Source organism: Jaculus jaculus, chromosome 9 (genome assembly GCF_020740685.1).
Source record: "Jaculus jaculus isolate mJacJac1 chromosome 9, mJacJac1.mat.Y.cur, whole genome shotgun sequence".
NCBI lineage: Eukaryota > Metazoa > Chordata > Mammalia > Rodentia > Dipodidae > Jaculus > Jaculus jaculus.
This window is the reverse complement of record NC_059110.1, coordinates 96,848,808-96,863,740: the sequence shown is the minus strand read 5'-3', so window position 1 is coordinate 96,863,740 and position 14,933 is coordinate 96,848,808. Positions and strand designations below refer to the sequence as shown.

Sequence of the window (14,933 nt, the reverse complement as noted above, 5' to 3'; positions counted from 1 at the left end):
CATGAAAAAAATCATGTGCTTGAGTCTTTAAAAAATTTTTTAAAAAATTTTTATTTTATTTTTTATTTATTTGATAGAGAGTGTGCATGGGAGAGAAAGAGGTAGACAGAGAGAGAATGGGTGCACCAGGCTCTTCAGCTGCTGCAAATGAACTGTAGATGCATGTGCCACCTTGTGCATCCGGCTTATGTTGGTCCTGGGGAGTTGAACCTGTGTCCTTTGGTTTTGCAGGCAAGTGCCTTAACCACTAAACAATCTCTCCAGCCCTAACAATTAAAAACAAATTGAATATATTTTATTTATTTAAGAGAGAGAAAGAGAAAGAGGGAGGGAGAGAACGAGGCAGATAGAGAATGAGTGCACTTGTCCTCTATCCACTGCAAACGAATTCCAGACTCATGGGCCACCTTGTGCTTTAGTGGGTAGTGAGTAATCACACCTGGGTCCTGAGGCTTTACAGGCAAGCACCTTAACCATTGAGCAATCTCTCCAGCCCAGCTTGATTTTTTTGGGGGGGGGGGCGTTATAGGGTCTCACTCTAGCCCAGGCTGACCTGGAATGCACTATGTAGTCTCAGGGTGGTCTCAAACTCATGGAGACCCTCCTACCTCTGCCTCCTGAGTGCTGGGATTAAAGGTGTACGCCACCACGCCCATCTTGATTCTGTTTAGTGAGAACTTATTTCTCAGTTATATAAATACCTATTTTGCAATAGGAAAGACACAAGTTTTTTAAAGTTGTATCAGGCCTTACCTATATCCTGAGAACTGCAAGGAATACAAACCCATGCGTGACAATGACAACAGTTCTCTTGTTCTAAGGGTGCTAATGGTTGACAGAATTGTTTTATGCTTTTTTCAGTTGGCTAGTCGCAAACTCTGAGCATCTTGTAGAAAGGGACTATGAATCTTCTTGTAAAATATGGAGTGGAAGTGAAATGCTCTTAAATTTACATAAAATGGGCATCACTACTGCTACTTTTTCCATTTTGCAGGTAAGGTTCTTTTCCCCCACCTATGGCCCTCATTTAGTCAATTAGAAGTGATGTAGTTGGGAACAAGCCCCTAACACCTCTGGGAAATAATATGGAAATTTTAAAAAAATTCACAATTTAGTTTTAGTATCTTATTGGTTAAATCTAAATCATTTTTAAGTGATAGCATGAGTAAATGATGGTTGAAACGTACTATTATTTGGTAGTAAGTTAAAGGCTTAGAGAGTTTGATTCCTTTACTCAAAACAAAAAGGAAGCAATATTGTTAGTTGTATATTTATTGTGTCATGCTGGATGTGGTGGCACACGCCTTTAATCCCAGCTCTCAGGAGGCAGAGCTAGGATGATCACCGTGAGTTTGAGGCCACCCTGAGACTACATAGTGCATTCCAGGTCAGCCTGAGCTAGAGTGAGACCCTACCTCAAAAAACAAGAAAAAATTATTGTGTCAATTACAAGGCTTAAAGTTTTGGAAATTAAAAAGAAGACATTAATACTTTATCTACTGTAACTTAGGTATTATAAGTCTAGGATTTATGAGTAGAGATCATGAGTGGAATATAAATTTTTATTTTTTCAAGGCAGGCTCTCACTTTAGCTCAGGCTGACTTGGAATTCTCTATGTAGTCTCAGGGTGGCCTCAAACTCACAGTGATCCTCCTACCTCTGCCTCCCTAGTGCTGGGATTAAAGGCATGTGCTATCATGCCTGGAAAAATTATTTTATTTTATTTGAGAGAGAGAGAAAGAAGCAGAGCCATTGCAAATGAACTCCAGATGCAAGTGCCACCCTGAGCATCTGGCTAACATGGATCTGAGGAATCAGACCTGGGTCCTTAGGCTTTGTAGGCAAGCCATTTCTCCAGTTCATGAGTAGACTTTTATGACCTCTTATCTTAAAGCTGCATGTGGAATTTTATATGTTTTTGCACATTTTTCTGGGTTTAGATTTCATCATTTTATGTTCTCCCATTTAATTATTTAAACTGAGAGACTTTTTTTTTTTTCCCAAATAGTTTTAGGTTTGGAGGAAAATTGAACAGAAAAAGCTCAGAATTCTCATTTTGCTCACTCCCACCACATATTTCCATATTTTTGACAATAGTGTAATAGAGTATATTTGCTATAGTTGGAATCAGTATTGATTCATTATTATCAGCTAAAGTCCATAATTTACCTTATGATCTCCTCTTTGTGCTGCATGGTTCAACTAGGCTTTGCCTAGTTATCCACTGTTATAGCACCACGTAGAATACAGTGTCCTGAAAAATCCTCTTTGTTACACCTATTGTCATCTTTACCACGCTTCTGCTAAAGCCCAGGCGACTGCTGATCCTGATGCTGTAGTGCTGTCTTTTCCATCCCAGACGTGCAGCGCGCAAACCAACCAGCAAATGACCAGAATGCGTTCTTAGAATTTGGCACTGCTCATGCACTACAATTTCAAATGCGTGTTTCATTCGTATTTCATGGTTCCTGGGTGAGGTTTTTCCTTCTTGCCCTACTCTGTCCCCTTCATGCTTAATATGCTAACTTCTTACAGGGACATTTTTCTACAGTTCTTCAAAAAGAAGAAAAAGTTTCAATTTACGGGAAAGAGGAGGCTATCGAAGTACCTATTCTGAGCGGTTCAACTCAAATCATGCTCAAAGGACTCTTTATGGTGCTTGACTATCTTTTTAGGGAAAACAGCCGGTACGTGAAGATAACTGGTTTGTGTTTTTCTTCTTTTAAAAACCAACCTAGCCAGTGCTAATGTATATTTAATGCATAATAATTTTAGATGTGCAGGAGATTCTTAAGCAAATGTTATGATGTATTTGTTCTTACTTGTTGGCACAGACTTAGATCAACTGAAATTAGTCTTTCATTAATGAAATGAATATTGAAATTAGCAAGTAACTGCGTTTAACCAATTCATTGTTAAATTTATGATTCTCCAGGGCCAAACATAAGCCTTTACAACTTTTTTTTTTTTTTTTTGAGAGAGAGAGGGAAGGAGAGTGGGAAGAGGCAGGTAGAGAGAGAATGGGCACTACAGGGCCTCCAGTCACTGCAGACAAACTCCATATGCTTGTGCCACCTTGTGCATCTGTCTTACGTGGATGATGGGCATCGAACCTGGGTCCTTAGGCTTAGCAGGCAAGCACCTTAACCACTAAGTCATGTCTTCAATCCACAACTTCATTTAAGTATTATTTGGATCTATGGCTAATAGTAGCAGAGAGTTGTTAACTCCCCCTCACCACCCCTAGTAAGTCTTTTCCTTATAGTTTATAAAACAGCTAATGAATTTGTGAAAAATAAAAAATGGCCAAGTCATCTTCCCTTACCTCTTCTTTTGCTTGGGTCTGGTTTTTTTTTGAGGGAGTCTAATGTATCCCAGAATGGCCTTGAACTCACTATGTACCAAAGATGGCCTTTGAACTCTGATCTTTCTGCCTCTTCCACATGGGTGCTGGGATTACAGATATGGACCACCATGCCTTGATAGTTTTAGTATTACCTGCTTCAAGAACTTTTAAAGTGTTTAAAAAATATTATTGTACATATATGCACACTCATAAAATTAGCATATTAACCATTAAATGTATAATCCAGCACCATAATGTACATTTGTAATGTACAATCACCACTACTATCTATTTCCAGAACCTTTTATCAATCCAAATAGGAATTCTGTACCTATAAAATAATTAGTCATGGACTGGAGAGATGCCTTGGTGGTTAAGGCACTTACCTGTGAAGCCTAAGAACCCAGGTTCATTCTCCAGTATCCACATAAGCCAGATGCACAAGGTGGTACATACATCTGAAGTTCGTTAGCAGTGACCAGAGGTCCTGGTATGCCCATTCTTTCTATCTGCTTTGCTCTTGAAAATAAATAAAATAGGCTGTGCATGGTGGCACATGCCTTTAATCCCAGCATTTGGGAGGCAGAGGTAGGAGGATCGCCATGAATTCGAGGCCACCCTGAGACTACATAATGAATTCTAGGTTAGCCAGAGCTAGAGTGAAACCCTACCTTGAAAAACCAAAATACTAATAACAAATAAAATATATAAAAATATAAAAATTACTATATTCCTTTTTATATTTTCTAATAACTTCGTTTTTTAATTTTTTTATTGACACCTTCCATAATTATAAACAATATTCCATGGTAATTCCTTCCCTTCCCCCACTTTCCCCTTTGAAACTACACTCTCAATCATATCCCCCTCCCCACTCAGTCTCTCTTTTATTTTGATGTCATGATCTTTTCCTTCTATTATGATTGTCTTGTATAGGTAGTGTCAGGCATGATGAGTTCATGGATATCCAGGCCACTTTGTGTCTGGAGGAGCATGTTGTAAGGAGTCCTACCCTTCCTTTGTCTCTTAAATTTTTTCTGCCACCTCTTCTGCAATGGACCCTGAGCCTTGGAAGGTGTGATTAGAAATATTTCAGTGCTGAGCACTCTGCTGTCATTTCTTCTCAGCACCATGGTGCCTTCTGAGTCATCTCAAGGTCACTGCCGTCTGAAAAGATAAGCTTCTGTAATGAAAAGTGAGAGTAGCATTAATATATGGGTGTGAACATTAAAAGAAGTGCTTACTGGGCAGTTTGGTGAGCATAGTATATACATTTAGCCAGACACCAGCAGACATTACACCCTTAGGGTTCACGACTACCTCTGTTGTAGGTTTTCAGTCTCAGGGATGTATTCCCTCCCAGGGAGTGGGTGTCCAGTCAAATTAGAGGGCGGTTAGTTTCTCCCATAACAGACATGCCACTATTATACCTGTTGGCTCATTTGGCCTGGTTGGCCAAATTTAAGGCTTGGAGTGTCCACTGTTGCGTATCTTCCTGGTGATTTCCCTCTCTCCCATCGAACTGCATGCAGCGTGGCTTTTTCCAGCTTTCTGTAGTTGGTCTACATGGAGGAGGTTTTCATCTCAGCTCCAGGAGGATTTCTCAGTGACCTTGCAGCCCAAGTATGTGGAATCTTCAGCAATAGGGTCTTACCATCTATTCCTGGGGGGAAACCAAGAGCCTTGGCAGTGGCTTGTAATGTTTTGGGGTATCAGGAACCTCCCTGGCCAACAACTCACTGGAAGGTATCCTATCCCTGGCACTGAAAATTTTCTAGCAACAATCCATGGCTTAGTAACTTCTACTTTCAAACTATAAGATTATTCTTCCTAGTTATTTCATCTAAAAGCAATCATACATTATTTGTTCTTTTATTTCTGGCTTATTTCACTTAGTATTATGTTCTGAGAGATTATCTGTGTAGAGCATGTATCAGAATTTCATTCCTCTTTATGGTTGTATAATCTACTATATAAGTATGTCATGTTTTGTTAATCCGTTTTGAAATTTTGGTAATCTATTTTGAAATTGTTGGCATCTGGTTTGTTTCTATCTTTTACCTACTATGTATTTTGCTACACTATGAATAGTTGAGTTTAGATGTCTTAATCTTTCCTCAATTCTTCTGGGCATGTATGTTTACTTGGGCATGGAATTGCAAAATCATATGATAATCCTGTACTTAACTTTTGAAGAACAGCTGCAGTGTTTGGGCTAACAACTACTGCACCATTTTACCTACAAAAACAGTGTAGGAGGGTTTTGGTTTCTTCATATCCTTGCTCATGCTTATGATTTTGTGGGGATTAAAAAATATATATATATGTATACATATGTGGGCTGGAGGGATGGCTTAGTGTATAAGGTGTTTGCCTGCAAAGCTACAGAACCCAGGTTTGAATCCCCAGGACCCACATTAGCCAGATGCACAAGGGGGAGCACATGACTGGAGTTCGTTTGCAGTGGCTGGAGGGCCTGGCGTGCCCATTCTCTCTCTGTCTCCCCCTCTTTCTCTGTCAAGTAAATAAATAAATAAAAGTTAAATATATATTTTGCAAGGAGGAGTGGGGAGAAGAAGGGAGAGAGACAGTGACAGAGAAAATGGGGTGCTAGGGCTTCCAGCCAGTGCAAACTCCAGACACATGCACCAGTTTATGCATCTGGCTATACATGAGTGCTGAGGAATTTAACCCTGGTTATTAGACTTTACAGGCAAGTACCTTAATCACTGAGCCATCTCTCCAGCCAGGATTTTTTTTTTTTTTTTGACATAGTAGTTATTTTAATGGCTATCAAGTAGTACTCCATTATGGTTTTGATTTGTATTTTCCAAATGACTCAAGATATTGTGAATATTTCTATATGCTTTATTGGCCAATTGTGTATCTTCCTTGAAGAAATACCTGTTTAAAGTCTTTTGGCTACATTTTAATTGGCATTTTTATTATTGGGTTATAGTAATTCTTCATATAATCTGGATATTAACACTGTATCAGATAAATGCTTTACAGATACTTTCTATTTTGTGGTTGTCTTTTTACTTTAAACTTTGTGTGAGAGTAGGTTCTTGTCTGCATACTTTGGGAGGAGGCCAGAGGGTAACATTCAGGTCAGCCATTACATCTTGTTTCAGGCAGGGTTTCTGCCAATCTCCTGAGAAGCTTTGTGCCCTCCTTAAGCTGCTAGGAAATTCTTCTGTCTGTGTCTCCTATTTTGCCAGCAGAATGCAAGGATTACAGAAGCCCATGTCTTTTGCTGGTTTTAAAAAATAGATTATTTTTATTTTTATTCATGTGAGAAAGAAAGAAAGAGGCAGAGAGAATGAGCAGGTCAGGACCTCAGCCATTGCAAATAAACTCAGACGCATATGCCACCTTGTGCGTCTGGCTTTTGTGGGTCCTGGAATTGAACCTGGGTTCTTGGCTTTGCAGGCAAATGCCTTATCTGCTAAGCTGTCCCTCTAGCCCTGCTGCTTGCTTTTACATGGTGTCTGACGCTTGGCTTGAGTGGGAATACCTTTTTTTTTTTGGTTTTTCGAGGTAGGGTCTCACTCTAGCCCAGGCTCTCCTGGAATTCACTATGGAGTCTCAAGGTGGCCTTGAGCTCACAGTACTCCTCCTACCTCTGCCTCCCAAGTGCTGGGATTAAAGGCGTGTGCCACCACATCCAGCTGAATACTTTTTTTAAAAAAATTATTTATTTATTTATTTGAGAGAGTGAGAGAGGGAAAGAGGCAAAGAGAGAGAGAAAGAGAAAGAGAGAATGGGCGCACAAGGGTCTCCAGCCACTGCAAATGAACTCCAGATGTATGCGCCCCCTTGTTCATCTGGCTTACATGGGTCCTGGGGGATTGAACCAAGGTCCTTTGGCTTTGCAGGCAAGCACCTTAACCACTAAGCCAGTTCTCCAGCCCTGAACACTTTTTTAAAAATTGAGAACTTTATTATATGAACTTATTGAAAATTGGTTATATTTCCATTGAGTTAATACTGTTATGGTCCCTCTCCCCTGCTCCCATTCCACTGAGGGCCCCTTGTCCACTGAGTCTGAGCCATCTCCCCAGCCCTGTCTTTTTACTTGTTAAAGATAGTATCCTTGGATGTAGAAGTTTGTTTTGTTTTGTCTATTCGTGTGTGTGTGTGTGTGTGTGTGTGTAGATTGTAATTTCCACTCCCTTCCCTCCTTTTTCCCTTCTCCTTCTCCTCCTTTTTCCCCTGCCCTCTCCTCTTCCTTCCCCTCCCCTCGCCTCTGGCTCTCTCTTTTTGTTTTTTATCCCCTTTTTTGAGACGGGGGTGGTCACTGTGTAGCCCAAACTGCCTGGGCCTCCTGTGGGCTGGGAGGACAGATACAAACACCTATCTGGGAAAATTTTTGTTCTTGTTGTTGCTCCAGTCTTGAAGTCAAATTTTCTCTCTTTTTTTCTGATGTTTCCTGTATTTTTTTTTAAAGATTTTTCTACTTTATTTCTTTTTTTTATTTTTATTTATTTATTTATTTATTTTTTAATTTTTATTAACATTTTCCATGATTATAAAATATATCCCATGGTAATTCCCTCCCTCCCTACCCCCACACTTTCCTATTTGAAATTCCATTCTCCATCATATTACCTCCCCATTACAATCATTGTAATTACATATATACAATATCAACCTATTAAGTATCCTCCTCCCTTCCTTTCCTGTATTTTTAGTGTCACATGTACAGTCATGGCCATATATGATGCCATGAAGAATTCCTCTTTTTTTCTTGTAGTTTTATAGTTTTTGGTCCTATTATTTTTATAAAGTTATCTTCATCATTGTTGAGTTCCTGATTTGAACTTTGAGGTCTGATCTTCCTAGAGGTCATGGAATAAATGGTAGGACAGTCTGAGGACACAGCCGTGAACACCATCCTTTGTTCTGGTTATGCCGAGGCATTTTAGCACTCTTCGTGGTAGACTCTCTAAGCTGCATGGGATCATATAGACTCTGCTTCAGTTACCTTCATTAAAAGATTATTAGGCTGAAACCCAGATTTTTAAAAATTTTATTATTGAATTAAAATTTTTTTAATTTAATTTTAGTTGAAAAGTATAATGTTCTTTATTTGTGCTCATTACAGTTTTTACTGCATAAAGATGAAGGTAAGTGTAGCGTGACTGCCCATGATGGCTCTTCATTACATCACCCCTAGGGATAAAATCTAACCCCCAACTCCCAGTGATCCAGCTCATTAAATTCACGGTAAACACATTTTTTTTTTTCTTCAAATCAGTAAGGTCCTTTTTATTCAGAACAATAATGTTAAGACATTTGCAGGGGAAAACACCATAAGTTTTATTCTGATAAAATAAAGTGCTGGATAAGTACTACCTGAATCTTTTTAGTCATTTTCACTTATCTTTTCTTCTTCTTCTTCTTCTTCTTCTTCTTTTTTTGTCTTTTGGTTTTTTGAGGTAGGGTTTCACTCTAGTCTAGGCTGACCTGGAATTCACTCTGTATTCTCAGGGTGGCCTCGAACTCAGGGCGATCCTCCTACCTCTGCCTCCCAAGTGCTAGGATTAAGCCCAGCTTCACTTATCTTTTCTTAAGTCAAAAGAGCTCTTTCTGTAGTATTAGCAAATCAAGGAAAGAAACCCGGGGGAAGAGGAGGAGGAGGAAGATGAAAAGAATGAGGAGGAAGGTGAAGAAAGGGCAGCGACAGGGAGGCAGAAAAGAGAAGTGCTTTTAGTAATGGATATCACTGTGTTTAACGAGTGACAAATAATAGAGATCAAAGCAATTTATGCAAGTTATCTTTAAAAGATATGCTTAAGGGACTGGAGAGATGGCTTAGCGGTTAAGGTGTTTGCCTGTGGTTAAGGTGCTTGCCTGCAAAGCCAAAGGTCCCAGGTTCGATTCCTCAGGACCCATGTAAGCCAGATGAACAAGGGGCCGTATGCATCTGGAGTTTGTGGCTAGAGACCCTGGTATGCCCATTCTCTCTCTTTCTCCTCTATCTTTGCTTGCAAATAAATAAAAAGAAAATCTTTAAAAGATATGCTTAAGCTTGAAGAAGGAACACTGTTGCTGACTTTTGATACTATGGCAGTAAGTTGCATACTAAAATACTTTTAATTCCTTAGATGCCCAGCTCTGGCTTGGCATGCATCACGCCACTGACATGCTTTAGCTCTTTTTGTGACTAAAAGTCATTCGCATTTCAATGTGATGCGGTGTGTAAACTTTCAGGTTAAATTTCAGCAAACTCTCTAAACCTAATCACACCATCAGCATAAGCAGGACAATGCTGGAGCAGTATGAAAGGCAGGTTACTTTAGTTTTCCCTTTATAGCATGATGTATAAAGGTGGCAGACCTAAATTTCAACTGGGTTAATGAGTTATAATAGATTTGTTTCCCAAGTTTAGCATTTCTGTAAATTAGAGAAAGAAACCTCAGATATGATGGAAAATAACAAAAACAAAAACCTTGAGCTCAGCTAGTTGGCAGTTCTAAAAATTGTCATGTTGCTGGGGTTGGTGGGGCACACTTTTAATCCCAGAACTTGGGAGGTAGAGGTAGGAGGATTGCCGTGAGTTTGAGGCCACCCTGAGACTCCATAGTGATGTCTACCTCAGAAAACAAAAACAAAACAAAACAAAAATCTGTGTCAAGTTGAAGTTGACCATCTGCTGCATAGAATGAATATATGCTAACATTCAGCAGTCAAGTTTAAGCCGGTGTATAGAGAAGATAGAGCACTTATGGTAACTGCAAATGGTGAATAAGTCCATAAGGTTTATGACTTAGCTTGGGTCCATCATGGGGAAAAGTAGCAGAAACAGGAGGAAAAGGGTAAAAACAGGGGTGAAGCTTGAAGAAGGAAGAAGCAGGAGGAAAAAAGGCTTAATTGTATAAAGTTCACAGATTCAAAAAGTATAAAGACACCACTGAAAAAACAGTTAACTCTGACCCAAATACCAAACAGCAAACAAAACTGGAATGGCCTTTGACAGACAACTTTAGAAATTTGAATGTGACATTTACATTTCTCAATTCACAAACAGTATATTATATGGTATAATCATATTAAATACTGGGAAACCAATCCTGTAACTTTGATGCTTATTAGCCAATGAGCACAGTGACATCAAGCCAAATGAATGCTGGTGTTATCAGAACAGTGCTCATTTATGAAACAACTGCTACCATTCGTGCTAAAATACAATGCTAAAATACAGTCAAATTATCATCTGTGAAGTGAGACGAAGGTCTCTAGCTTGTGTGGGATATGTGCTTTGTAACATATTCTATGATTCACGATGACATGGGCAGCAAGATACTGCAATGTGATAGGGTTTATGGGCTGGATCAAATTCTTGGCTATTTCCTTTTCATCCAGCACACCACTAGCAGTTTGTTTGTGTAAGTTTGTGGCATCAAAATGTGCACCTGACTTAATAAGAAGATTCATGATGTCCGGATGGTTGTTCAGAGCAGTGATATGTAGGGGACTGTTGTCATCGGAATCTCTGATGTTCACATCAGCACCACATTCTATCAGTATTGCAGTAACTTGCAGAGATGGAAACTTACAAACAGGGTACCGTCCTACACAGGTAGTATTCTTGTCCACAGCCAGATGCAGAGGGCTGAAGCTATTCTTTCCTCTTAGATGAAGCTTAGGAAATCTGTAGTCTGCTTTTTGAAATGGTCCTGTTCTGGAGTACAAGGAACTTTTTCTAATAAGCAAATTAGGTGCAAAATGATGGAAAGAGCCTTATTTAATTATAATTGATCAGGTGCACACAGTATGCCCATAAGATCATCAAAGATAACAGTCGTACCCAGCAAGCCCTTAGCCCTATCCTGTAGCATAAAGAACAGGTCTGCAAAAGACAGTAAGCTGCTGGTGGTCACTGGGCTTAAAGGGTCCAAATTGTTCTGCTGCATATCCAAAGCATATGTTGATGTGTCATTTAAAGTTTCCAGAATCTGCATAGACAGCACCTCTGTAGCTAATATATTAAGAGGTGTCAGGATGAGAAGGGCCAAGAATACGTTCTCTGATTAACAGCGCTTGCATTTTCATCTTGCGAGGATCAGCAGTAAGACCTTCTAACTCTTCTGCACTGTTCACCCTCTTAGCATAATCATAAGCCATTATTAGTGTCTGTGGTACTGGTTTACTAATATTAGTCCTATCACTGTACATCATGCTCATCACCTTTTTCCAGTATTTCAAAGCTGCAAGTGAGTATCTTTTTGACTACAAATGTAGCTCCCAAAAGTTCTAGAGCATTGATTGATACATTCTGTTTTGCTGGTCTGGGCATGATGTGTCAGAAAATCCACAACATTAGTGTGACCAGTGACACTTGCTGAAGGAAAGGGAGTCACTCCCTAACCATCCTTTTCCATTCTGGCACAATACATAAGAGGCGTCTTCATGATGTGTCCAACCTCCCAGATTCTGCACAGTCGTGTCGAGCAGCATTACCTCTGAGTTACAGCCTCAGCCCAGTTTCTTAGAAAATGTATGCCATCCTGTAGAACTGGTTCTTCAACACTTAAAAAAATAGATTTTATTTTTATTTATTTATTTATTTGAGAGAGAAAGAGAGAGAATGGGTGCGCCAGGGCCTCCAGCCACTGCAAACAAACTCCAGACACCTGTGCCCCCTTGTGCATCTGACTAACGTGGGTCCTGGTGAATTTAACCTGGGTCCTCTGGCTTTGCAGGCAAATGCCTTAATGGCTAAGCTATCCCTCCAGCCCCTTTAACACTTCTTTTTCTTTTTCTTTTTTTTATTAACATCTTCCATGATTATAAAAAATATGGTAATACCCTCCCTCCCCCCACTTTCCCCTTTGAAACTCCATTCTCCATCATATCCCTTCCCCATCTCAATCAGTCTCTCTTTTATTTTGATGTCATGATCTTTTCCTCTTATGATGGTCTTGTGTAGGTAGTTCAGACACTGCCCTTTAACACTTTTTCTATTAACATCTGCTCCCTTTTCAAGTACATACAGAGCAGTCTCTTTATGTCCTTTGCAACATGAAATCATCAAGCACCTATGCATGCCCATGCCCATGCCTGTCAGGATGCTTCCAAGTCGTCTTTGTGTTCTACAAGGTACTTGACTATTTCCAAATAGCCATCGAAAAAGGAGTTGAATTGGTTAAAGTCATGGTGTTGTCGGATACTCCGTGATTTAACAAAGACTGGACAACCTTCAGGTGTCCCACTGCAGAAGCAGCCCATAAGGGAGGCGCACCCTCAGTGGTTTTGCCATCAAAACTGACAGAGCCGCCGACTTCTATGGATGTATTGCATTGCTCTAGAAGGAATTTCACCATGTCCAGGTGCCCGTGCCTTGTAGCCATCAGGAGTGGTCATTTGTTTTTTTCAGAGATCAAGGAGGAAACCTCTTTGGATTTGCTTGCCATCATGAGCTGCATTAGACACTGCTGACGATCCATTTATGCCCAGTCGAGAGGCTGTGCTTTATTTAGCCTTCAGAGCCAAGCTCCAGCTTAACTCTACAGGAGCCAAAGTTCAATGTTGTCACTGCGCCCCAGGACAGACATAAAACCCCGAAGAGTATGTTCTGTCCTACTGCACTCCAACCCTGGGCTGGTGCCTCCAGCTGGCTGCTTGGCCTCGGGCTCTGCTTCCTGCTCAGATGGAAGCCAGAAACCACTGTCCCCGCCGCAGCCGCCCTGCTCCGCCAGAGGCTGCACAGCTCCTCCGTGCCCTGAGCCCCACAGGAATCTATTTTTTATTTTTATGTTTTAGGGAGAGGGAGAGAAAGGGAGAGAGACAGACAAGAATGGAGAGAGAGAGAAATGGCATGCCTGGGCCTCACCCACTGCAGTTGAACTCCAGGCGCGCCACTGAGTGGGCATGTGCAACTTTGCACTTGCCTCACCTTTGTGCATCTGGCTAACATGGGATCTGGAGAGTTGAACATAGGTCTTTGGGCTTTACAGGCAAGTGCTTTAACCACTAAGTCATCTCTCTAGCCCAGGACCCAGGTTTTTTTTTGTTTTTCGTCACATGCCTTTTTATTTATTTTATTTTTTCTCAGTTTTTCTTTTAATTTTTATTTATTTGAAAGCGACAGACACAGAGAGAAAGACAGATAGAGGGAGAGAGAGAGAATGGGCACGCCAGGGCTTCCAGCCTCTGCAAACGAACTCCAGACGCGTGCGCCCCCTTGTGCATCTGGCTAACGTGGGACCTGGGGAACCGAGCCTCGAACCGGGGTCCTTAGGCTTCACAGGCAAGCGCTTAACCGCTAAGCCATCTCTCCAGCCCTTTTCTCAGTTTTTATTAACATTTTCCATGATTATAAAAAATATCCCATGGTAATAACCCCTCCCCCCAGTTTCCCCTTTGAAATTCCATTCTTCATCATATCCCCTCCCCATCTCAATCAGTCTCTCTTTTATTTTGATGTCATGATCTTTTCTTTCTATTATGATGGAGATCCAGGATTTAGTGAGACATAAACATTTTGTAATTAATTGCTAATACTTAGAATTTCATTAAAATTACCTGCTTTCTCATGAAATTAAAAAAGTGTAATTTTTGGTTGACTTGCTTTAATCATAGCTCTGTTTTCTATTTTGTAACTGTCAATGTGTAATAGAGAGAGTATAGAGAGCTCAGAGCTGGGCATTGGACGGCATGAAGTTTGCTTCCACCATGATTTACATAATGTTTGACAATGAAATTGGAAAGTGGGCTGAATAAGGATAGATGTTAGATGGATTTTAGTATCTCCTGTAAGAATTGATTCATTATGCAATTTAATAGTTTAAATTAGAATTATTGAATTTAATTAGTGATGAGGACAATGTTATCTCAGTGGGAAGGCATGGCAGTCTCCCATGAGTTATTTCATTTTTTAAAAAAATTTCTCAAGCTGGGCATGGTGGCGCACACCTTTAATCCCAGTACTCGGGAGGCAGAGGTAGGAGGATCACCGTGAGTTTGAGGCCACCCTGAGACTCCATAGTGAATTCCAGGTCAGCCTGGGCTAAAGTGAGACCCTACCTCGAAAAACCAAAAAAAATTTTTTTTCTCATACATATATATAAACCTATAAAATTTTATTTATTTGAGAGAGAGAATGAGGCAGAGGGAGAGAGAGAGAGAGAAAGAGGAGAGAGAATGGGCACAGCAGGGCCTACAGCCACTGCAAATGAACTCCAGATGCATGTGCCACCTTGTGCATCTGGCTTATGTGGGTCCTGGAGAATAGAACTGAGGTCCTGTGACTTTGCATGCAAGCACCATAACTGCTAAGCCATCTCTCCAGCCCAGTTATTTCATTTTTGTTTTTGGCAATTACATACCTGTGCACATTATACTGTGATCATTTATACTTGCATAATCCTTTCTAATCCCCATTCTATGCCAGCTGAAGCTTTTTCCACCACTTACAGGTGGCTATACCACTGAAGAGCCTGACTCCTTCCCCCTTCCCCACCTACTAACTGTCATTGCTCCTCAGGAAAGAAGTTGCATTAGCTCATGACTTAGTGGGCACGGCTGCTCATGAGCCTCTGTCTCATCCATGGAGGAATGTTGACTAAATGGCTTTCTTTT

General features: G+C 40.5%; 1 protein-coding gene and 1 pseudogene across 1 annotated transcript in view; one reads left to right on the top strand and one right to left on the bottom strand.

The window, feature by feature from the left end:
- Positions 1 to 14,933, top strand: part of Brip1 (BRCA1 interacting helicase 1) — a 149,171-nt gene that overhangs the window by 57,200 nt on the left and 77,038 nt on the right. The window contains exons 10-11 of the mRNA XM_045159722.1: positions 862 to 994; positions 2,537 to 2,688. Coding sequence (XP_045015657.1) covers positions 862 to 994; positions 2,537 to 2,688 — 285 coding nt within the window. The remainder of the gene's footprint in view (positions 1 to 861; positions 995 to 2,536; positions 2,689 to 14,933) is intronic.
- Positions 10,563 to 12,709, bottom strand: LOC101614232 (annotated as a pseudogene).